Source organism: Rhodnius prolixus, unplaced genomic scaffold (genome assembly GCF_049639745.1).
Source record: "Rhodnius prolixus isolate KJV_2025 unplaced genomic scaffold, Rpr scaffold_13, whole genome shotgun sequence".
NCBI classification, from domain to species: domain Eukaryota; kingdom Metazoa; phylum Arthropoda; class Insecta; order Hemiptera; family Reduviidae; genus Rhodnius; species Rhodnius prolixus.
The window spans coordinates 6,615,803-6,638,913 of record NW_027411583.1 but is presented as its reverse complement, the minus strand read 5'-3'; the positions used below and the strand labels follow the sequence as shown (position 1 = coordinate 6,638,913).

General features: G+C 31.0%; 3 protein-coding genes across 7 annotated transcripts; 2 read left to right on the top strand and 1 right to left on the bottom strand.

Annotated features, from left to right (window-relative positions):
• Nucleotides 1-48: 48 nt before the first annotated feature.
• Nucleotides 49-4,024, top strand: LOC141448025 (probable ATP-dependent RNA helicase DDX20). The gene is made up of 7 exons (XM_074116047.1): nucleotides 49-374; nucleotides 780-953; nucleotides 1,032-1,233; nucleotides 1,497-1,781; nucleotides 1,858-2,114; nucleotides 2,918-3,142; nucleotides 3,216-4,024. Exons 1-7 carry the CDS (start codon nucleotides 188-190, stop codon nucleotides 3,821-3,823), a joined length of 1,938 nt encoding a protein of 645 aa, XP_073972148.1. The 5' UTR covers nucleotides 49-187; the 3' UTR covers nucleotides 3,824-4,024.
• Nucleotides 1,107-17,675, bottom strand: LOC141448026 (cilia- and flagella-associated protein 221-like). Of its 5 annotated transcripts, XM_074116050.1 has the most exons (13): nucleotides 17,444-17,675; nucleotides 10,887-11,102; nucleotides 10,559-10,771; nucleotides 10,047-10,196; nucleotides 9,768-9,970; nucleotides 8,262-8,362; nucleotides 7,871-8,024; nucleotides 7,560-7,759; nucleotides 7,281-7,462; nucleotides 6,349-6,432; nucleotides 4,962-5,096; nucleotides 4,050-4,142; nucleotides 1,107-1,247 (listed from the first exon to the last, which is right to left on the bottom strand). In XM_074116050.1, the coding sequence occupies exons 3-12, from the start codon at nucleotides 10,586-10,588 to the stop codon at nucleotides 4,050-4,052; spliced, it is 1,332 nt and encodes a 443-aa protein (XP_073972151.1). In that variant the 5' UTR covers nucleotides 10,589-10,771; nucleotides 10,887-11,102; nucleotides 17,444-17,675; the 3' UTR covers nucleotides 1,107-1,247. The 5 variants fall into 5 exon arrangements, with proteins under 5 accessions (XP_073972151.1, XP_073972154.1, XP_073972149.1 ...); XM_074116053.1 differs by lacking the exon at nucleotides 10,047-10,196 and having other exon boundaries at nucleotides 17,444-17,665; XM_074116048.1 differs by lacking the exons at nucleotides 10,559-10,771; nucleotides 10,887-11,102; nucleotides 17,444-17,675 and having other exon boundaries at nucleotides 10,047-10,520.
• RabX1 (RAS oncogene family member RabX1) lies at nucleotides 14,801-22,003 on the top strand. The gene is made up of 5 exons (XM_074116069.1): nucleotides 14,801-15,089; nucleotides 15,388-15,515; nucleotides 16,631-16,763; nucleotides 16,869-17,024; nucleotides 17,837-22,003. The coding sequence occupies exons 1-5, from the start codon at nucleotides 15,047-15,049 to the stop codon at nucleotides 18,001-18,003; spliced, it is 627 nt and encodes a 208-aa protein (XP_073972170.1). The 5' UTR covers nucleotides 14,801-15,046; the 3' UTR covers nucleotides 18,004-22,003.
• Nucleotides 22,004-23,111: the final 1,108 nt, after the last annotated feature.

The following is a 23,111-nucleotide window of genomic DNA, read 5'->3' as shown; positions in this document are numbered from 1 at the left end:
ACGAAACTTTATTAGTTAAACTTTTGGAAGTTAAAATTCAAGAATTGAATTATTTTTATCTTCAAAAAGGAAGGTTACAATTGCTGTTTTTGTTTGGGGAGATGTTTACATTCGCACTAGTTTTTTCTGACTGTGGTGAAATAATTTGTTATAGTAATTGCACATTCAACCTTACGAATCAGTAAAAATGCAAGGTCATTTAGCTCATGATTTAGAAGAAAAGTCAAGAACCGAAGATGTTCTAGTTGTACAAGATGTTGTTTTTCAATCTATGCTTTTACCGGATTTTATTTTAAGAGGTTTAGAAAAAGCTGGATTTAAAAAACCTTCACCCGTTCAACTTTCTGCAATTCCATTAGCTCGATGTGGCCTAGGTGGGTTAATAATCATTAATTGCAATTATCTTAGGGAAAATTTTTACAATAATGCCTTAAGCCATCTATCCTAACAGTGCACAACTATTTAGGTCTCGTTACAAAACGTTAAAGTGGAGTCACATTTGTTTTCTATGCCATTCATTTTCTTTTAGCCCAATAATTCTTATTTCACGGCTTTATGGCATTTCTATGATATACCAAACGTACATAAAAGAAAGGCTCTTGTCATTTCCTCAGCCGTCACAAAATCTACAAATGCGCCGATTCTGTTTAGGTGCTTGGCTATATATCATGCCCTTTGCATTCTGAAACAGGCTTGATTGAATAATTGTGAATATGAGTGACCTAATATTTTGGAAGACTAAAAGTAGATTTTTTATTTTTTCGTTTTTGTTTTCACAGATTTAATAGTCCAAGCAAAGTCTGGCACTGGAAAGACTCTTGTATTCACTGTTACTGCTTTAGAATCTGTTCAAGTAAAGTTAAAGAGATTACAAGTTATTATACTTGCTCCTACTAGGGAAATTGCGTTGCAAATAGCCGATGTAATTAAAACTGTTGGTTGTTATTTGAAAGGTATACCAAAATTATTTGCATCTAAAATTGAAAAAATAATTCGTGTTATTTACTGATTATATTTACGTACATCGTTAGGTCTCAAAGTTGGAACATTTATTGGAGGAATGCCGTTGGAAATTGATAAAATCACACTATCGGGATGTCATGTTGCTGTGGGTGCCCCGGGCCGTGTGAGACATCTTATTGAACAAGGAGTTATGGACAGTTCTGCTGTGAGATTACTAGTTCTCGATGAAGCCGACAAATTAATGGAGCAAGTTTTTCTTAATGATATCAAGTAAGCTTCATCACCTGTAATGTTATGATTCCATTACTTGTTGCTCTGACAAATTCCTAACCAGTACTCTATTATATTTATAATAAATGATTCATTTACAGTAAAAATTATATTATCTACTCAATAAAAATTTTAGATTTTGATTTGCATTAATTAAAACAAATTTCAATTAAGATTACTTTGTTTACAGTATTTCGCTAAAAAAAGTATGTATTATTCATTATATTTTTATCATTCTTTTAATAGTTTATTCTGGGCATTAGTTACATATTTCACAAGTGCTGTCCAAGCAAACAAATGATGTCCTGTTCTGCAACATACACGCAAGCGCTTTTGGAATTTGTGAACCAATACATGAGATCTGGGCGTCACGTGGTTCCTGAAGGAAATGCAGTCCCAGTTTTGTTGGGTTTGAGACAGTTCGTCTACATAACCCAGGATCATGCTAACAATTATGCTAGATTGAAATTGAAGCAAGAGGCATTATTTCATTTGTTATCCGTTGTTCGATTTGATCAAGCACTTATCTTCACTAACTATATTACAAGGCAATTTATTTATTTTATTAATTTTTGTTGTAACAAGTTTAAAATCATTTTTGTTTGATGTACAAAATTTGTTTAGAGCTGAAAGTCTTTGTTCACTGTTGACCAACCAAGGATGGGGAGCAGCATGTTTGACTGGTAAACAAAGCCAACCAGTTAGAAGTGAAACTGTTGAACGTTTAAAAGAGCACAGAGCAAGAATTGTAGTAGCGACGGATTTAGCTTCCAGAGGATTAGATGCGTCAGCAATAAATCTTGTTATCAATTTAGATGTACCATTTTCTGGTGCAACTTACCTACATAGAATGGGACGTGCTGGCAGATTCGGATCTCAAGGTGTTGCCTAAAACCTATCTTAAAATAATGCTTTATTTTTTTTAGTGCAAAAGTATTGTATTTAAGCCAGATTTTATAATTTGAGTTTTCGCTGCTATAAACTAAAACGTGATAAATCTTGTAAAAGATTAACCAATAATTGATCAATAGTACGCAAGTCTTCTACCAATTAGAAGACAAAATACGTGAAATTAGTCCTGAATTGCCCAATGTAAAATTATTTTTCATCAAAAACTTGCACCTGCCCACAAAAGAAAAAACTTATTTGAACTTCTCCCTCATTCACCAGTATATCTCCCTATCACTTCCGCCAACTAAAACATACAGTAAAGAAATTTGTGGATGGAAATAGTGTTGAGCCAAACGTAATATGTATATTGCACTTCTTCCATTAAATATGAAGGACGTTATCTATTCATTAGAAAAAACAAAGTCTGACAAAGGAATTTTATTAAAAAGGGACTTCGTCTAGAAATAAATGTAGGCCGAAAGCTTTTAGTCTTTAAGTTAATCAAATACAAAAGTAAAATGTGGAAATTGTAAAGAGAAATTGCAAAAAAACAGCAAAATAGTTGCTTATAATGGGGAAAGTACTTGCAATTAATATATATTTTGATATTGATGTCGCTGGGTACCTAGAAGAAAATCTCTGATACTTCTTTATTGAAGTCAAAAAAAAGGAGTGACAAATTTCTAATATTTTTCAAAACATGTAAAAAACTTATTAAAGTAATAAAACTCACACAAAAATCTGACAATTTTAATACTTATGAAACCAACGACTAACTCACTTTCTCTTTAAGGAATCTGTATTTCCATCGTTGCGGAAGGACAAGATTGTAAAAAATTCTGCAATATTTTGGGAGAGATTGGTGGTACTTCAATGAATGTGAACGTTGTGCCAAAAAAGATGACAACAGATCTATGGACGGTGAATACTGATGATATACAAAAACTTTATGGTACAATACCCCTTGTTGAAGAAGAAAATGCATCTACAGACCCCAAACAAGACGCTGTAGTCACTGGTTAGTAATATTTTTTCCCCTAATTTTTACCAATCATGTGTTTACTTAGAAATATTAATTGAAAATTTTTCAGAATCTAACTCTTCTGCCGATCTATCGGAAACCGAGTCATTGAATGCTAGTAGTGAAGCTGATACAAGTGGACTAATATTTACAAAGCAGTCTTCTTTTAGAAAATCAATTAAAATTGGCCCTAGAAATAGGAAATTCAGTAACTCATTAAGAGAACAAATTGAAGGCCCTGATTCAAGTGATTGTGATGATAAACAGTGTAAACTGGAACCAATAGAATCGAAACAAAATTTAGTATATTCTTGCGAAGAGAGCAGTTCACTAAATTCTTATAAAAGTTCTAGAAACGATGAAGAAGAAGAAGAAGATGAAGAAATCTCACTTAGCAGTGAAACACTTTCAGATGATCTAAAGGAAGATATGAAAAATCTTTCATTATTCGATAATTTTCCAAATTCTCATGAAAACATTGAAAATTGTCCAACAACTAGCCAAACTTTTACGTTCCCACACTTTGACCAAACGTCTACATCTTTACAAAACTATCGTCCCAATTATAGTTACTACACAAATAAAGAAGATGACTGGTTTGTTCGGATACAAATGCAAATACAAAATTTTGTTCAATACACTCACAATTTTCAGTCTTACAGTAATTATTTTCAGTAAATGAATTCCTGAAGCATTTGATTTTGGAGGCATTTTTTTTGTCTCCCTCTCTAACTTCTTTAATCTTTGAATTAATTTAAAGTAAATGTTTATAAAATTTTATCGTGTCACAATTTTTAGATATGTTTTGTATTTCAATATCTTTTTTCTTATTCTTTAAGTGTTCAATCATGAAATGCAATAAAGTATAATATAATCTGATATGTAAGAGCATTAATTTATTTACTCATAATTCTTCATTGATCTCAGTTTTATATTCGCTAAATTTTTCATGATATTCTCCACTTTCTAATATTTCTATATCTTCTTTTGTCAATTGCTGTTTGAGAAATCACATGTTCATCATTAGTATTTTTTTTTAAAGAGGCTTTTGGGCCATAATTATAAATAGTTTTTTTTATATAAATTAGAAAGGAAGGAAAGTAAGTTCTAAGCACAATATTAATGACGAGAAAGAAAATGAGATTATGTACTAATAATTCATTTAGATAATACACTTAAAACAAAATGATCGTTGTAAAGATAGAACTAGAATACGTCTAAGACCAAGAAATATCCTTAGTTTGTTTCAGTCACAGCCTACTTTTTATTAAAATTTGAACAGTCAGTGCACCAAACTTTTTATGATAGATTGCTTCTAGTTTTTCATTGCTTAGTGCAAATTGAGGAAAGGTAAGTAGGCTAAAAACCTGTAGACAGAAATTCTGACCTAAAGTGTTCATGAGAAACATCCGCGTCAAATTCTAATTGTAAAAAGTTATGAGTTCACAGCACTCAGAATAAAAAGCAACTTTTAATTGCTTATAAAACTCAAGAATTCTCTTGTATAAAAGAACGTAAAGGGATAATACCAAATACATTCTCGTTAACTACAGTGCTTGTTGCCAAAGAAAATGATCAATCATTTCTAACACTTGAATAACTCATCGAAATACTCAAAAGATTGCATCTGGAATAAACGGAGTCAAGAGGGATACAATTTTTGTACCTTCGTAATAGTATTTTTAAAATATCCAATCAGAGTATCATCTGCAGCTTTTTTATTTTTCTAAGTTAAAACTTGTACAAATAGGTAATTATATTTAAATCTAGATAAGGTACTTGAATAAATTCTTTGAGAATGCTGTGTACGACTTACTCTTAGTATTGACAGCGCTTTTAACATTCTGTTCCTTAGGATAATTTTCCTTCCTGCGTCTATAAACTTTGTCATAATTACGTATCGTACAAACCAAAGACTTGGAATGCGATTAGTAAATTGAGGCTGTTCTCTCTGCAACAATTGATTTTATGAAATTCAGCATACCTTTAGATGCAACAATAAGGTAGTTCCCTACAATACTATATTGAAATTAAGAAGGTTCAACAATTGAGATGTTTAAAGCATTAGATACTTTTTTACTTATTTAACATAAAAATTAACTATATTAAAAAACCTTGTAATAACTGAAGGCGCTAATAAAAAAAATAATAACAGTGTAAGAGGCAAATATCCTCGTAGATGTAGTAGCAATATAAATAATAGTAACAGAATAAAAGCAATATTTCAAAACTTTATATAATTATTTAAAAATTAATTATAAAATTATGTGAAATGTAAAATTCTAACAAATCAAGTTTAAGAATTACTAATCAGGTCCATTTATGTACTTTTATCAAAAGCACCAATCGATGTCTCCCAAAATAGAGCATTTCGACATTTACTTATAACTACTCCTTCCTTTCTTCTTTAAGGGTTCTGCCCCTCTTCAAACTTCTTATTTCTCTAATAAGCGAACACTAAATCACACTTATTTAACCGTTATCACACAATTGGCATAATTTTGATCCTGACTCAGACAAATAAATATGTGTATGCAAGAAACACATCTAAAAATCCACTTGGGTGAACTATTACTAACTACATTATTGTAACAAGAATTTATTTTTACTCGATATAAGTTATTTCCTAAATTATAAATAAAGCTTTTAGGTTTCTTTATAGTAGAATCAATCCACAAAATTGAATTAAGCCTGTTTATGATGACTAATTCTTCTATCTATTTTTGTTTCTATTTTCTTTGATCAGAAGTTCAAACAATGTGATAGATCTTAACCCTGATACGTATTTATAGAGGCCGCACGTATATGATACCAGGGAGAGCAAAAGTACATCCATCTGTAGGACACGTGCACGTTTAATTATAATCTGAGACCCAATTTCTGCATTTTAGTTCAATTCAATTTAGTTCAACCATCAGCTAGAAATAGGTGGTGGAAAAATGTAACTTTCTTAGTTTTGAAGACCTAAATTCAGGAAATTTTTAAATACTTGCATTGTTGACAGAGCCAGTTTGATTTACAGAATTCTTAAAGATTGCATCGGAGTTTTATCATTTTTCCCATAAGTTTTAGGCTTCAAAAAGGTTACAAATGTTTTAATACTCCTCGGATAAACAGGAGAAATATCCTTCGCCATTTGGCGAATATTTATCTAATATTTATTTTTATAAATGTTAGAAGAATGTGATCATAAAAATATTTACCGCACTATAGTAATTAACCGTTCTCTGTCTGATAAATTCCGGTCCAGTTATAGTTTTCCAATTTATTGGCGGCTTCAATAAATTCTGAAAATTTAGGAAAATATGTGAATGAAATATAATTCTAAGGGCTTAATTATTAGGGGAAGGATAATATTAAGGGCCAGAAAAAGTTTTTGTTCACCAATTTCATTAAATCTTCACATTTCGTCTAGTATTGATAATCTTCCTTCATCACCAGCTTCTTGGGATTTGCCAAAACGTAGAAACCGAAAAGAGTCACTCCTCTCGAAACAATTAACTTTTTTTCTTAATTTAATGATCAATTTTTTTTTGCAGTAACGTAAATCCGGTTGACACATTTCAGTTGAAACCTTAGCATCGGCGACGACTCTAGTATCAAAACGTAGTAGGGTTGGAACTTATTTTTAGAAATATTCTTTTCAAACAAACACTAAAACTTGTACTTCTGGTAAAAACTAGTTCTTATTGAGCAAAAGGAAGTAAAAGAAAGTCATATAAATTTTATAGGTTTTTCCCAGCAATAAATGGATTAGCACTGCTTTCTTACAGATCTTGACCCAATTTTAACCTGGGCTAGCAACATTAACCTAACTTGCACCCCAGCGGAACTCCAACAGAAAGATCCTGCCGAGGTTAAAGGGGCCGGGATTAAAGTGATAACAAGTATTTTGTGCTAGCGTATCCTCACGAGGAGACTTCTAGTCATTCTTTGTTCAGTCCGAATACTTAGATTTTCTGGATAATGAAAAATTTATAATACATATTATATTATATTTCATATTAAATTTACATATATTATAGTTACTATAATTATATCTAGACTCGTATATACAATTATATTAATACATGTTCATTATAATTATAGAAACAAATTATATACAATATAAATAAAAGAAATTTAAAAAAAATACCTTATAAGTATCCCATTCCATCATTCTCTCAAGATCTTTGTTAAATTCTTCGGATGAACTCAGTTTCGTATTGTTATGTGTTGCATTATTTTCGTTTCTTGTTTTTATAATGTACTCATTAAATTCAATTTCCTTTGAACGTTTAATCTCCGCTTCAGTATCGAGATATCTACCGAGAGGACCTTAATTTATTGAATAAACGAAATAAAATGATAATTGCAAATAGGCAATCATTTTTGTGAGATAATCAAAACTTATTGTAAATTTTTTTAGGCTCACCTATTAGTTCATACTTTAACTTTTCATTAGGATCTGGCTTTTCGAAAAACAATTGTTTAGTTCTATACAAATTAAGTTTTAACTCATCATCTTTAACTATAAATTCTTTGCTAAGAACTGTTTTCAGAGATATTGGTCGATAAATTTTTTGGCAAGTCTCAAGTTCATCATGTTTTGCAGCTGCTTCAAGAATTTTGTCTCTAAGTTGGAAAATTAGAAGAAATTTCAATAACGTATTCTCTGTAATAAATTAGGTTTTAGGAATTTCAGTATTGGTTACTATTTCTGTTTTACAGTAGTTTATATTATACCTTTCATATCCAGGTTTAGTGTGAGCAGAAACATAGAAACAGAGCGGTGTACTCATTAATAATGGGAAGTATACTTGCACTGCAGTTCTAAACGTTATATACGCAGTTGGCTTGTAAAAGAGTTCAATTTCCATCGGTTTGTCTGAGATTATACCTGAAAATATACGCTTCTTTTATTTTGCTACTTTGCAAAATGTATTCAATGTCAATTTTGGTCCCCTTAAAGAAAGAGAAAAAATCTGGAGCAAAAACAATATATAGTTTTTTGTGCATCAAGTGCTGCGCTTTTAACACTCTTAGAACTTTAATGTAATATATAAAGGGTAAATAAAAATAACCTTCTAAAAATAAGTTCTGTATATCTATTACTAATAAATCATCAGAAAATTACCTCTTGTAGGATTAATTGTAAAATCTGGATTACACGAGATTACAAGGAACAAAAACCCAATTTTTTTCTCGTTCGGAGAAAATTTTATTACTTTTCTAGCGCTGAAAAAACCCACAATTCACTATGATGTTTTCAATTCCAATATTTTATAGGAATAATATAAAATTAATATATACGTACGCATAAATATAACATACTTTATACATATATACATAATATATGTAGCATATATACATATGCATATATATGAATATAAATTTTTGATATAACAAAATATAATTTTTTAATGGATTGCCTTCTTTTTTTGATTTACTTTTTTAATGAAAACTATGTTTTATTCAATTTAACTTAACTGTTTTTAAAAAGTTTACATTGTCGCAATAGCTTACTTTACAGCGCTTTGTCAATAACTTAAGAATTTGAACTATTTAGCTTTTCAAGTTCTTATCTGGACATTTTCCCTTCGCCCAAGAACCTCAACATTGTCGAAGTTAAAATCTAGAACTAGTAAAAAGTGTCATGACACTTGTACTCGCTCAAGAAGGTCAGTACAGTAGTGCTTCAGGTCTACATCAACAAGAAATAGATATTTTGGTGCAACAAGCTCTAAATAATGAAAAGTAAAAATAGGTGATATGAAATGGAGTTGCTTCAACTTCTTATTCGTGCAGGACAGAAGCAGAAAGAGCGCTCAACCGCCAAGAGCACCAAATACAAGAATATTACGAGGGAAGAGATTAGCTAAGAAAGGTTAGCGACTAGATTCCCACGTACGAAGCCGGCTTTGAATCCAGTTGCTGACACTTAAATTTTTCTTTCCTAGAAGCTTCTTACAGTCCCTAGACCGATGATGGACATGTCCGGAGGCCCGCAATGCACTGAAAAAAAAATTCTGGAGACTGAAGACATGAGATATTGAAGCGCCTTAAATTAAAAAAAAAAAAAAAAAAACGGTTTCCGAGAGAATACTTTGTCTAGTACATAGCATTACAAAGGTAATGATTAAAAGCGAAATACTCTGCAACTTACACGGTGTTCTATAGTTCCCTGAAGTGACAGTGTTTGTGAATTAAATGAGGGCTCTGTAATATGTACGAGTACCATGTGTATACATGGTATGGTTTGCTTGTAAGTTCACTAAATCCAAAAAGAATTATAAATGTGAGTGTTGTTTTAAAGTCAAATCCACTTCGATCTAAAAGTTTTATCAAGGCGTACAAAAAGTGTACTGCGTAAATATGTATAAGTGATGACGAGGTAGAAGGGCGATAGAGCCTAATAGTTACACACATCTACTATCTCTGCCTGGGTTCTGTGAGGGTTGGAATACCAGCTATTTGTTGTAGGTTATGGCTAGGGACTTAGGTCCCTGAAGAAGTGGTTAGATCACTTATCTCTTAGAAGTAAATGAAGTTTGTTTTAGATTTCTAAACGAACAAGAAATACAGGAGAAACAACTATTTAATTTATAATTATCCTTAAAAAACTGACAATAAGTCTACCTACATATATCCAAGAGGTACATGTCCAAAATCAAGAGCTTTTGGTATTTCATCTAGAATTTTATGGTGTGGCTCCGCTTCGAGCTGTATCTCATGATGACAGTTATTCTTACATATAACAGTGAATGAATCGTAATGTATTCTTTGTTCTGTTAATTTTGCTAAGTACACTGTTAATTCTAACTTGCCTCCAGGATTTACTAAAACCTTAAAAGTAAAAATCATTATTAGATGATCCTAATTGTTTTATAACTTATTTTAAATAAATAAATTATAAGCTCACCTTTTTTGGTAATGCTTCTAAATAGAAATACTTTGTCATAGGCAACTGAACTTTAATAATTTCTGTATTTTTAGTTTTATTTATTACAGTAACTGTATCAATAATTCTACTATATTTATCGATATTAAAATGCATTAAAACTTGACGAGGCTTAACCAGAATTAAAGAACATGATGAATTAGAACAAGACATTTTTTTCAAAGATATTAATACTGCTATCAGATTATCTTTAATAAATGTTGAGAGCAGTGTTATTTTCTATTAATAGTTTAAGTTTAGTACGATAAAAAACATGTGATTTACAGAATTTATTTTTATCAACATTACCATTCTTAGTTAATGTAATACAGGCATATATGTAGAGTTTTAACAATTAATAGAGCTAAACTTTAAGCAAATATTAAAAACTTTACTACATACTTAAAAACTAAAAACACTCTCCTAGAAGGAAGTATTGTAACCTTGGTAAAAATTATCGAAATTATGTTTTCGTCATAAATATACAAATTTACCTTGAAGATTTCTTTTTTGTAACAGTTCATATTTTGTGTTCCTTTCTTCTTAGTTTTTGAATTTTTCAAATGCCATTTCAACGAATATTTTTATGTTTGTAGATTGTTTTTATTTTTCCTAACACGGTACAATGCACTGCGATCTAACAGGGTATTATGCACTGCGATCTTCAAGATCTATTGAGACAGATTTTTCTTCCTGAATACTTATTCCTGTAATAGTCAATAATTTAATATTTAATGATCAATTATCGTTTAACTACCATCTCGTTTTTAGTAATATTTTTCTGACAATCGCTTCATTATGGCCCACAATCAGACTACGTACCTTTTATTATCGATTTCATTGCTTTCAAGCAATTGATTTTCTTTTGGCTTCTCTTGTGCTACAGGCATGTCGAAACCACTTCAATTGCCGATTTTTACAAGTTACGAAGAATTTAATTTCAAAACTACCACTTCTTATCTTAAAAGTACGGATGGTTTTCTCTTCGATGCAATACAATGACAGCCGTAAAAAGGTTCACCCATTAATAGATTTATCCTAAAGGAAAAAACTTTCAACAGAGAGAATGAAATTGGGTGATTATTGCAACATTATACACGCAGACCAATTTATAAAAATAAATTTTTCGTAATCAGAAGACCTTTAAATAAATGTGTATTTCCAGAGGAATCTAAAATAAAAAATGTGCACGAGCGAAATGTTCCCTCTTACGATTTATGAGATAAGTAAGAATGATTGGATTTCTCTGTTTTTAATGACCCCCAAATAGAATAAAATTTGTCTTGATGAACTTAATCTTCTTTATAATGATACAGTACATTTATCGTTATTTTCGTTCCATTAAAAAAATATCTAACAGTAAATTTGGCATTATAAATAAAACCTTGAAATTCCTAGAAGGTTATATTGTACTTTATGGTGACTTTAATTGTAGAGTTGGGAATTTAAATACTTTAGAGGATGATGTTTTCGAAAATACCAGCTTGTACGGCCTTAGAACGGTTATGGATTCATATATTAACAGACGAGGGAAGTTACTTGTTGATCTTATGGAGTCATTGGGGTTCTTCTTATGTAATGGGAGGTCGATTACTGATAGGCCAGCAAATTTCACTTATGTTTCTAAAATTGGCAAAAGCACTATTGATCTAGTCTGGATTAATGAACCTCTATTTACTACTTTTTATGATATGTCTGTAACGACACTCTCTCCTGTTTTTGACCATTTACTTTGTACTGTTACTTTTATGTTTAGTGAGCCCGCTCTTTCAAAAGTTAAAAATAAAAAGGAAAACACTTGTAACCTCGTTAGACATATTAAGTGGGACAGTAGTAGAGTTCCTAGTTTTCAGTTTTTCTTAACGAGGTCAGATAGAATTTACTTCAATAGCAAAGATAATACTAGTCTTTATAATAACTTTGTTGAATGCATGCACGAATCTCTTACCAATTCAGGATTACTATTTTACAGAAATCAATTTAAGGAGCCAAAAAAAACAAACCAAAAATGGTTTGATAAAGAATGTGAATTTCAGAAATCACTTGTTTGTAGGAAATATAGGGCACTCCAAAAAAATGCTTCTTCCAATAAACTATTGCAGGACGATGTTGACACAAGGAATTTGTATAGAAGCTTAATTAAAAAGAAGAAGAATTTATTTTGGGAGAATATTAAACAGAATATGCGCAATGTAAAAAACAACAGTCAGTGTTGGAAAACCATTAGATCCATCAAAGGTTTTAATGCGAACATTAATGAAATAGGGATCACTGAATGGGTTGATTACTACAAAAATTTGTTCGGTATAAAAATTATAAACGAGAAACAATTTTTTTCTGTAACTCATCCTTTCTTAGATACGCCTTTCTCTTTAGTAGAGTTACAAACCTGTATTCAAGCTAGTAACAACAATAAGGCACCAGGGTTCGATGGCATTATATACGAGGTCTTCAAGAACTTAACACCGGAATGGGAACATTATCTTCTCCACTTATTCAATAGTATCTTGGATAATGAATGCCCCCCAAAATCGTGGTCTAACGCCAAACTTTAATCTATAAAAGAGGGAATAAAAAAGATCCGGACAATTATCGTGGAATTTCGCTCATTAATTGTATCGCTAAACTCTTTACTGGTATCTTGGCGAAAAGGATTCTAGCTTGGGCTGATAATGAGAATATAATCCCGGAAGAACAATCTGGCTTTCGGAGTGGGAGAAGCTGTGTAGACCATATATTTACGCTTACATCTTTGATACATATTAACTTAAGAGAAAAAGGAAGTTATGTATTTGCCGCCTTCGTGGACTTTAATAAGGCCTTCGATTCCATAAATCATAACTTATTATGGGAAAAATTGTTCCTTCTTGGCCTTAGTGGAAAACTCGTGAGGATATTGAAAGGTTTTACGAGATGGCAAACATACAGATAAAACTGGGAGATTGCTTTTCTGAAGAAATAGGTGTGACCTCTGGACTACTTCAGGGTGAATCTCATAGCCCAGCTCTATTTATCCTTTTTATTTCAGATATTGTAAATTACTTTAGAAGTAACGGAGCTTCAGGATTACGGGTCAATAGTTCAACGGAAGCTATAATGCTTTTATTTGCAGATGACCTGGTATTGTTGAGCCGCTCCTGGTCTTCAGCTCAGAAGAATTTGAAAATTCTGAATGAATATTGTCATAATAATTATTTAAAACTAAATTCGGAGAAATCAAAGGTTGTGCCTTTTCACAAATCAGGGAGAATTAAAAACCTAAAGCCTTTATTCTGGGGAAATTTGAAATTAGATTATGCAATTATCTAATGTTTACCTAGGTGTGCCATTTGCGGCATCTGGGAAATTTAAACGGGCTTCGGAACACTTCATACGGCGTCCAGTGATCGCAAGTGCTAAGGTAAGGGAAATTCTTAGTAGAGGGAAAAGTGATTCTTGGGATTCGAGAATGACCTTGTTCGACTCCATGGTTGTTTCTACACTTCTTTACGGTTCTGAAGTCTGGAGTTTGAGGTACTTTGAATCCTTGGAAGTGGTCCAGACGAAATTTTTAAAAAATTTATTCTTATGGCCAAAATTTACCCCTAATTATATAGTACGACTAGAGTCCGGTAGAAAACCTTTGTCAGTCCTAGTTTTCGGTAGGGTAATAAATTTTTGGATTAAATTGCTCCAACTCCCACTTGAGAGTCTCCCAAGACAATGCTTTGTACGATTGTGCCAACTGGATCAATGCCCCAGCAATAATATTGATTATAATTGGGTATCACAAGTCAGGAATATAGCCATTCAACTAGGGGATCCCTTGGTGATGAATTCAGAGAATGCTAATATGGTTATTGAGAATAAGAGTGGACTGTTACAGAAGATGAAAAATAATCTCCTGAGTCTAGATATTGATAGAGCCCTGAATTCTGGTTATTCCTCAATTTATAGAAGTATTTGTGACTTTGCTGACTTGGAACCTCAATACTACTTCACGTTAACTGTTAATATTAATAAATTAAGGGTTATTAGCCAATTAAGGTAGTTAGGCTATTGTTAAATGGTGAAGTGTATTACTTTTATAAGGGAAGAGGTTTGCAAATTATGCAAGCATTTAATATTGAATTCTGTTGAACACCTCTTATTGGAATGCCCTATTTATTCCAGCATTCGATCTAAGTTCCTGAAACAGTATATTGTATCTCATGAGAGCACATCAAATCTGGTTAATATCTTAACTTTCGATACTGTTGAAAAAATAAATAGTCTATTTTTACATATTAGAGATCTGCGGATTGTCAGCAGAATTAAAATAAAAACCAACAGCATTTTCAATATTAATAATTATTGTTTTGTAAAGTTGAGGAACTCTGTTTCCAATAATTAGGAGCTTTGTTTTGTTTACTTTCCTTTTTTATGCAAAATGCGATATTTTGAGAGCTAAATTTTAATTAATTTTTCTATCCCGTACCTTATTATTTTGTAAGTATATTGTTAAATTATTTTTATTTTGCAAAAGTTATTTTAATTGTAATAGAGAATGTCAACTCCATGCTAACAGGTGTATGTTCCTTTATAGCAATAAAACTACATTCATTCATTCAATAAAACCTTGATATGAATATTTAAACAAAGAGAACCTAAGAAAACGTAAAAAATGAAGCAAGATCTTCCTTTACATTCCAAAAAGAAGAGGGTAACCCACCTGACTCCCACTACTATCGGTTCATTGAATGACGACAGAATGAGAGTAGTAGAGTAGAGAAGTCCTAGTTCTCTGCTCATTCGAGTTTCTCCCACCTGTTGATTGCCCCTGTTGTCGATTTGGTTCTGGTCACATTTGATAGGATTCCGTAAGCAAAATGTAAACGTGTAGAGATGATTGTTTACGTTAAAACTGTGGAAAGTGTTCAGTAATTTATTTACAAAATGGATAGATTTCTTTAGAATATTTAAGGGGCTACAGTTTAATGTAGTTTTAAATTCAAACCATCAAAATGCGTACAATTGAAGGAAAAGTGGTTGTATTAGGAGCTCAAGGTGAGTAGAAAATTGTTTTTTGCCTAATGTGATTTTGGCAGGAAGAATATGTTAAATAAAGCTTGGATATTTAGATTAAGTTGTAGAGAATTTAGTTTTATTTTTTCTGTTACACATTTTAAGATGGACGTTATTATGTAATCTCAAGGCGTCTCACGTTGTTCACGATATTAATGTTTTCTTTATTAAAATTATTCTTGTTTTCATGTCCAAGGAGAAAACAAAAAACTCCTATTGCTTACTTTTTCTTTTATTGTTGATATTTATGAAGGTACTACAATTGAATTTTGTTTTATAGGCGTTGGTAAAACAAGTATGGTTGTAAGATATATTGGAAAAATGTTCAGCCACCATATAAGCCCAACAATTGGAGCTTCTTTTTTTACATGTAATATCAACATAGGTGAAACAAAAGTAAAATTGCAGGTAAAGCAGTCTTTCTTTGAATACTTTAGAATTGGTATTTGTTGTAGATAAGAGTTTGTAATAAAAGTTGATCGGCCAATTAATGGGTGTCAAGTTATTGATTTTAAAATGAATTAGAAAGCTTTTATTTGTATCTTCATGTTTGAAAAGCCGAATAAACGTAGTGACATTGAATATAAGTAATCCTATAGTGCTTTTGATCACCAATTGCTCCTTGCATTTGTTCTGCTTGAACTATCAGAAGTGTTAAATGCAAAGGCCCTCCAATTTTTGACTTGAAATAATCATTAATTGAATGGCAACATTGCTTCAATCTAACTCCATACGTGGGGAAAATAATAGTTTTATAAATTTAAATCACCTTGTATCTGATATCATTAGCGCCCAAAGCCTCAGTGAATTGTTGATTTCTGGACCGTATTTTCCGTGCCAATTTTGTACCAACATACACCAAACACTGTCCAACTCCCATAAGTGACCGTAGTCACTGCAAGGAAGAGAAATCTGAGAAAGAGGCCTGGATTTAATCCGGGATCTCCGGCATCAAATTCCGGGATCAATTTCCCACTGATCTAATAACATCTCCGCAACTTAATTCTTTAACAAAATAAGTTACTCGTTAGAACGTGCTAGAATATTTTACACGTAAGTTGATGAAAAGTAAGGGACCAATTATCCTCTGAACTTACAAAGACCCAGTTGATTCAAAGGACAATAGTACAGTCAGAAATGAAGTTTAAATGTTTATTTTAATCTTTCAGAAGGACTGAGCTAATCAATAGGAGTTGTTTTTTCTAAACAAATATCTTTTCAGGAAAGAAAGCTAAAATTTTTAAATTAGTCTAAAAATTATGAAGCAATTCATTGAATTAGTTTCAAAATGTTGTTTTTAGAATAAGATTATTGATTACATTAATAGGAATAATTGTATTTATTTATTAGGATAAAATTGAGGGTTTTAAGTCCTAATACGTATCAGGACGTTTGAAATGACCTGGTACATGAACTAAACAGAGGTTTGTTGTAAATACTTGAACCATAAAACGATTTTTCCTATAACTTATCTTAATAATCCTCTCTGGTAGCTAATTGGCTTTGCTTGTATGTATGCTAAGGTGTGGGATACCGCAGGGCAAGAGAGATTTCGTTCAATGGCACCAATGTATTATCGAAATGCTAATGCAGCTCTTCTAGTATTTGACATCACCCAACCAGCCACCTTCAATTCAATTAAATCTTGGGTCAAAGGTATGTATAACATTTGGATTTACTGTTTATTGGATAAAGATTGTTAATTACTTGGATTTTAACTAATACCATACTTTTTAATTCTTGAATATATATTTTTTTTAGAATTACAGAGAAATGTTGAAGAACCGCTTGTACTCTGTGTAGTTGGTAATAAGACTGATTTACAATCGCAAAGAAAAGTCGCTAGAGAAGAAGCTCAACTGTATGCAACATCTATAGCAGCTTCATATTTTGAATCTTCAGCTTTAAATGATTCTGGTACTAACATTAATTTTAAACTATTTTATTTCTGTGTATTTATTTGTGGCATTCTGTTGTGCAGTGTGTGTGTACATATAATGTACGAGTCTGAGAAATTAGAATGGATCGTCATAGTGAGTTTGAGGGTGAGACAGAGCTTACCTGTGGCAATGCTAAACGTAAATAATAACCCACATTTACTGTCTCAACATCTGTGTGTTTAGTGAAGATGTTTGTATTACCAGTGCGATTGTTGAAAGGCTAGGATACCTGCAGGTACGCCAAGATCCCTGAATAAGTGCCTAGCCTACTTCGCCTAACGGGAATATGCTGAATCTAAGTAACTACCTCTCCATTTTAAGCCCGCTTAGCGGTAGGCCGCTATGAGCTAGCTAATGCGGTCTAATACATGTGCTCGTCTAGAGTTGGATACTCACTTCATCGGCTGGGCATCTTAGTCTAAAAACTCGTCTTTAAAAATATTCCGTGCTACCTATTCATTACACCACCACAATTAGGAAAATGTTATCACGGAGATATCTAGTTTTAATCGAATTCAGTACTTGACCAACATCGAATTCAGTCGAATGTATTAATAAAAAAAACGATCGGAATATGTCAACTAACAAATAACTATTTGGAAACCATGAGTTACGAGTTACGTAAACTCGAAGGAATGCCAAGGTCGCTGAGTAGAAGTTGCTTGTCCACTTCCCCCAAAAGGATGTCTAATTTTCAAACATGGTTGACGTTTTGCATTATCTTCTTTTCTTCTCTTAATTGCGTTTATTTATTTTGATTCTTGGCTAATGGATTAAATTTCTTTCCAGGTATTGAAGATATATTCTTATGTTGTGCTGCTGGCATGATTACACTTAGCCAAGACAAGTTAGTGAAGACGCTTAGAGTATCTACCCCAACAAATACGGATAATACCAACTCAAGAATACTTAGTTTACCGACAGCTAGTAACGACAAACCTCCTCTTTGTTGTTAATACAGGAAATATTTTTTTCCCACAATTATATTATCCAGATTATTCGTATGATAACTGGAACTAAAGGATTAGATTGTGTTTAACTGCATTTTATATGGGTAGTCCTGTTTGTTACTTTTTTTTTTTTAATGTTCGACTCCAGGCTAGGTTAAATTAACTTGAGCAGAAATAGCGTATAATTATAGATACTAGACAGTGGAGGTAGGCTGTGCACTGAGAAGGCTCCAGTGACCTTAACTTGTACCCCTCCCCCAAAGAAAAAAGTTAACCAGAATTTTATTCTAAGGGATTGTAGTTTTTGACATAACTAACAGGAGCAATCTCAGTGAGGCGTTAAAGGGATTAGTTAGAAAATTAAAAATGTATTTTAAAAGTTTTAAATACTTTTAAAGATTAATGAAAGAAATCAAAGGTTGTTTTGGCTTTCTAAATTGAAAGATGTTTTTGACTGATTAATTTATATAATATTTCTATTCTAGCACGGGTCTACTTAATGGAGGGTAGACTGCACTAGTAGCGTAATCGGTTCTTTTTTCAGAATAGTCTGTAGCCATGGAGACTATAATTGTTTGCAACGAGACATCCCCTTACATAAATGTGTGTAACGGCACGTAAACGTAACATTTTTCAAGTTTTCCATTTCATTGATAATTTTTTTGGGAAATGACCCGTAAACTTTCTTTTTTCTCTCCCTCTTAACACTTCAGTTTCATTTCTTTCTTTCAATCATTAGTACCTAAGGATAAAGAATTATTTATTAATAGATTTCCTTTAATGTAGAATTTATAAGAAATCCCGTCCCATTTAAATTAAAATGAATGTAGTTTAGAACATTTCAAATAATGCTCTGATTGATTTTAAAAAGTAACTATTTAAAATAATAATTAATTTGTTTAAGAACAAACATTAATTCTAATAAAAGGACTAGCGTGCCTGAGCGTTTCGGCTCTCCGAAGTAGAAAAACTAATGCGTTTAATGTTTACCCTATAGCTGCTCTTCAGATATCGCTTCAAATTGGCTGTACTTAAGGGGTTATCTAAACTGAGAACCCTTCGGTCGGGTAGCTAATTGGTCAACCCTTACTGAATCTTCTCTAAACATAAAAAGTACTTGGATCATAATTATCATAAACCAACTTTTACATTTTGACCTCGTCAGTAATTTTCATTGTGAAGATGTAGAGTTATCTATCTCTTAAGATACAGCCAATCAATTTTAAGGAGTAATCTTTTATATATATATATATATATATATATAATATGAATATTACGATGTTTAAGCACTAAAAAATTATATTAATAGATTTCCTTTAATATGGAATTTATAAAAAAATCCCGTCCCATTTAAATTAAAATGAATTTAGTTTAGAACATTTCAAATAATGCTCTGATTGATTTTAAAAAGTAACTGTTTAAAATAATAATTTATATTAATGAAAATAAATCGACTTTGATTGTTTAGAAGTTTTGCAATTTTCGTTTATAGTATATTTAGTTATTCGATGAGTTTTGTCATGACTTTTTCTTATTAAAAGAAATCTTAAACGATTTCTTATGAAATTTGACTTTGATCAAAGTTTATCAGTAAACATTTTACAATAATAAACTAGTTTAATTTTCCATCTGTAAATATAATTTTTTTCAAAAAAAGCTCTATATTTTTAATAGTCTCTAGCAGGAGTACCCTTATCATATTTAGACACAATGGGAAAACATATTTTTTATGATTGAAAAACAATTTAATAAAGAAGTATTGATTCCAAAAAAATTGGATTTGTTTTCTAATACAAAATTTATTGTTAATTTCAGTATCATGAAAAACTAAATCTCATTTTTTCTCCTGTTAGCAAAAGATGGCAATAGTTCATAGAATTTGGGGTAATATATTGTTAAAATTTATCCGTCCATAGACAAACTTAGATAAGCTTAGTAGTTCTGTCGCATTTTTGATATGAGACCAATTTTATATCAATTTGATTTTCAGTACATGACAGATTTTGACTTTCTAGTCTTTATGTATATATTTGTAATTTTACAGTTGTTACCAAATTCTGTAAGTAATTCTTTACATTGAAATAGTAATTCTATAAACTTGATCTATGATAGTAATAATAGTTTGGGGTAGTAATACTTCAGCAAGGGAAAACACATTTGTTTATAGGTCTTATAAGAATTCAAGATGCCTATATTGGCATTTTCTACTGTCTCTACCTTCGATGAATATGTATGACCTTTAAAATACTTTGTCTTTCGTTTGTAAATGAAAATGAGATGAAAAAAATTAATGTTACGAGTGTTATTTTGGTAAAAAAATAATTGAAAAATATTTATATTTACATTATTTAGATTTATAGTATACGAAATTGGAATGGCTACAGAAAATAAGGTATTCTACATTCTATTTGTGATAAAAAAAAAAAGTTCATTATAAACCTTGGTCAGATTCACAAATGTTTTCGGGAAAAGATTTCTTCCCACATAAATGGCCTAGACTCTTGAAGATTAGAGTTACCGCAAATTTGATTACACTAAACAGAACAATAAATGTTCCAAAAAAATTATTTTATTTTGTCTATTATTATCAGTGTGTCATTTAAGGTCTTAAATTCAAACGAATAAGAACTTAAGTGGTTAAAAAAAAAGAAATTGTAAATTTATTTATTGAAACCTTTATTATTGTAGTTTCACCTAATTTTTAGATATCAAAATGTACTTGGTATGGTCATAAATGTACATGTATTTCTGCAGCACTTATTGAAGAATTTTTATGTAAAGATTTGACAACATATTGCTTACAAATATTTGAAAATATTTCTTTTAATAAGCTTTCAATTGATACTCTCGTAAAATATATAAAACATCTTCTGGAAAATTTAATGTTCTATCGATTAGAGTAATAAAATATATAGTAGAGCATCTTCATCTTTTAAGAGTTAAGGCAATGTTTATGGGGAAAAAAGTCATGCTTTCACGAAAGCGTTGAATGTCGGCCCATAATTGCTACGAACCTCTATGTAAGCTTATGGGATGTAAAAAATAACAACCTCCCCTAAGACCATTTTATGTGGGACACGATCTATTTATTTAGTTATATATTTTAAGAATAAGTTTTTTTATTCTGATATAAGGTGCTATATGATCATCAGTGCCGGAGTTAGCGCCATTTACCTAAAAATATTGGTTCCAAAACTCGATTTTTCTTTGATTAATAATAAAAAGAACGTTGCGGACTAAAGAAATTACAAGATGATCGGGTATCTTTTAATAGTTTTAAAAAAAATGTTAATTTATCCATCAAAGCATGCGTTCCTTCCTTAATATTGGTAACGGATTTTTCCCTTCATCGTTTACAGTCGATGATAAAAAAAAAACCTATCACATCCGGAAATTAAGCTATGTTGGATCAAATAGCATACCGGGAGGCAATCCTTAGAGAACCAATTTTTATGATTAAAAAAAAAAAAAAATCCACGACCAAGCAATCTTACACGAGTATTTGTTTACCCATTGTTGTTAAGTGCTAGGTGAATGTTTAATTTTAACCAGAGCACATATCGTCGCCTAAGAAGTGATACCTCGTAACTAGAAAATATCAACTTTACAGGAGAAGGAAAAAACAGGATATAAAATTCATTTTAAGGGCATACAGTAATTCTTCTTTCAATATTAACTATTAGTGTGACTGTCGTCTTGAAAGTGTAATTTATAAAAAATAAATTTTATATATATATTCATTTTTTATATATAAAAATGTAATTTTCGTTGAAATTGTAGTTACGAGGTATCACTTCTTAGGCGACGATATGTTTTTAATGTATAATTTATTTTTGCATATCCATTATTGTTTAGCGCTAGGTGTATATTTAATTTTAACGTAAGTACATATGTTTTTTATGTATAATTTATTTTTAATAGAGGATTTACTACTGTAGTTTGGATTTAAAAGGTATGACAGTCTACCTATATTGTTTATATTAATAAAATTCACTTGATAACAAAATTATAATTATTATTACTTTAACTACCAATTAATTTTTTTCCCGTCAGTTTAGATATTTATTTAAATTTTAATGGGAATGGCTCCACGTTTTGCCCAAAAAGAAAGTATCGTTTTGTTAATAATAAAAGACAAATGTAAAGGTAGTACTTTAATTCTATATCAGAATATGATTGTAAGCCAGTAAATGCCTTGATATTGCATCTACTTTCTATTATATTTGAATATTGCTGGCTAGGTATGTTTAAGCTTAGAATAATTTGAATTTATAAACACTCACGAAAAGTTCTTCCTTTTTTTTTAGTTTAAATGATTGAAGCATTGTATCCACCATCCGGTGTTCGTTTGAGTGCTAAATTATCCCATCTCCAGGTGTACAACAAATCATTTTTTCTAACAATAGAAAACTTTTTACCCTGAAAGTGGGAAAATTAAATGAAACCGTCTGCGCGAATCAACGACTTTTGTGGGGACTCCTTATTCACACTCAATTCACATACCTCTGTGATCTGAAGAATATACTGTGATTGGAACGATATTATTGCGAGTGATGTTGATTTTTACATAACTTATTACATTTAGAATAAAATATTTTTACTAACCTTTATATTTTAGATAACTATACTAGTAGTAGCTGAAGTAAAAGAAATTAAGTAAGTTAATCTAGTATGCAATACACTTCCAACGACGATTTTGTGCTTAATCTCATAGAAGTAGGAACATCATAAGGAGTTGATAACTATGAAGTAACAAATGATAATTTATGTGTTTGGATTACACACTCATTTTTAGTGTCAAAAAAAGATTAAACCAATATTTTACCTACCACTAAAGCACCATTGGAAACTTGTTTCTGAAGAATTCTTTCGCTAAAAATATGCTCTTTTTTTTAGTGCAAAGTGAAGGCGATCTATCTATGCGTTTTTTTTTCTTCACGAGATTCATTCTTAAAAAAATTATCAGAAATCCTACAAAATTCAATCAAATTACCATTTCTTTAAAGTATAATTAGAAAAATACATATCACTTACGAATGATTCAAAAATTATTATTGCAAAATTAAATCCTTCGATGCCATTAAAAATTTCCGATTCACTTAGTGAGGGTGATT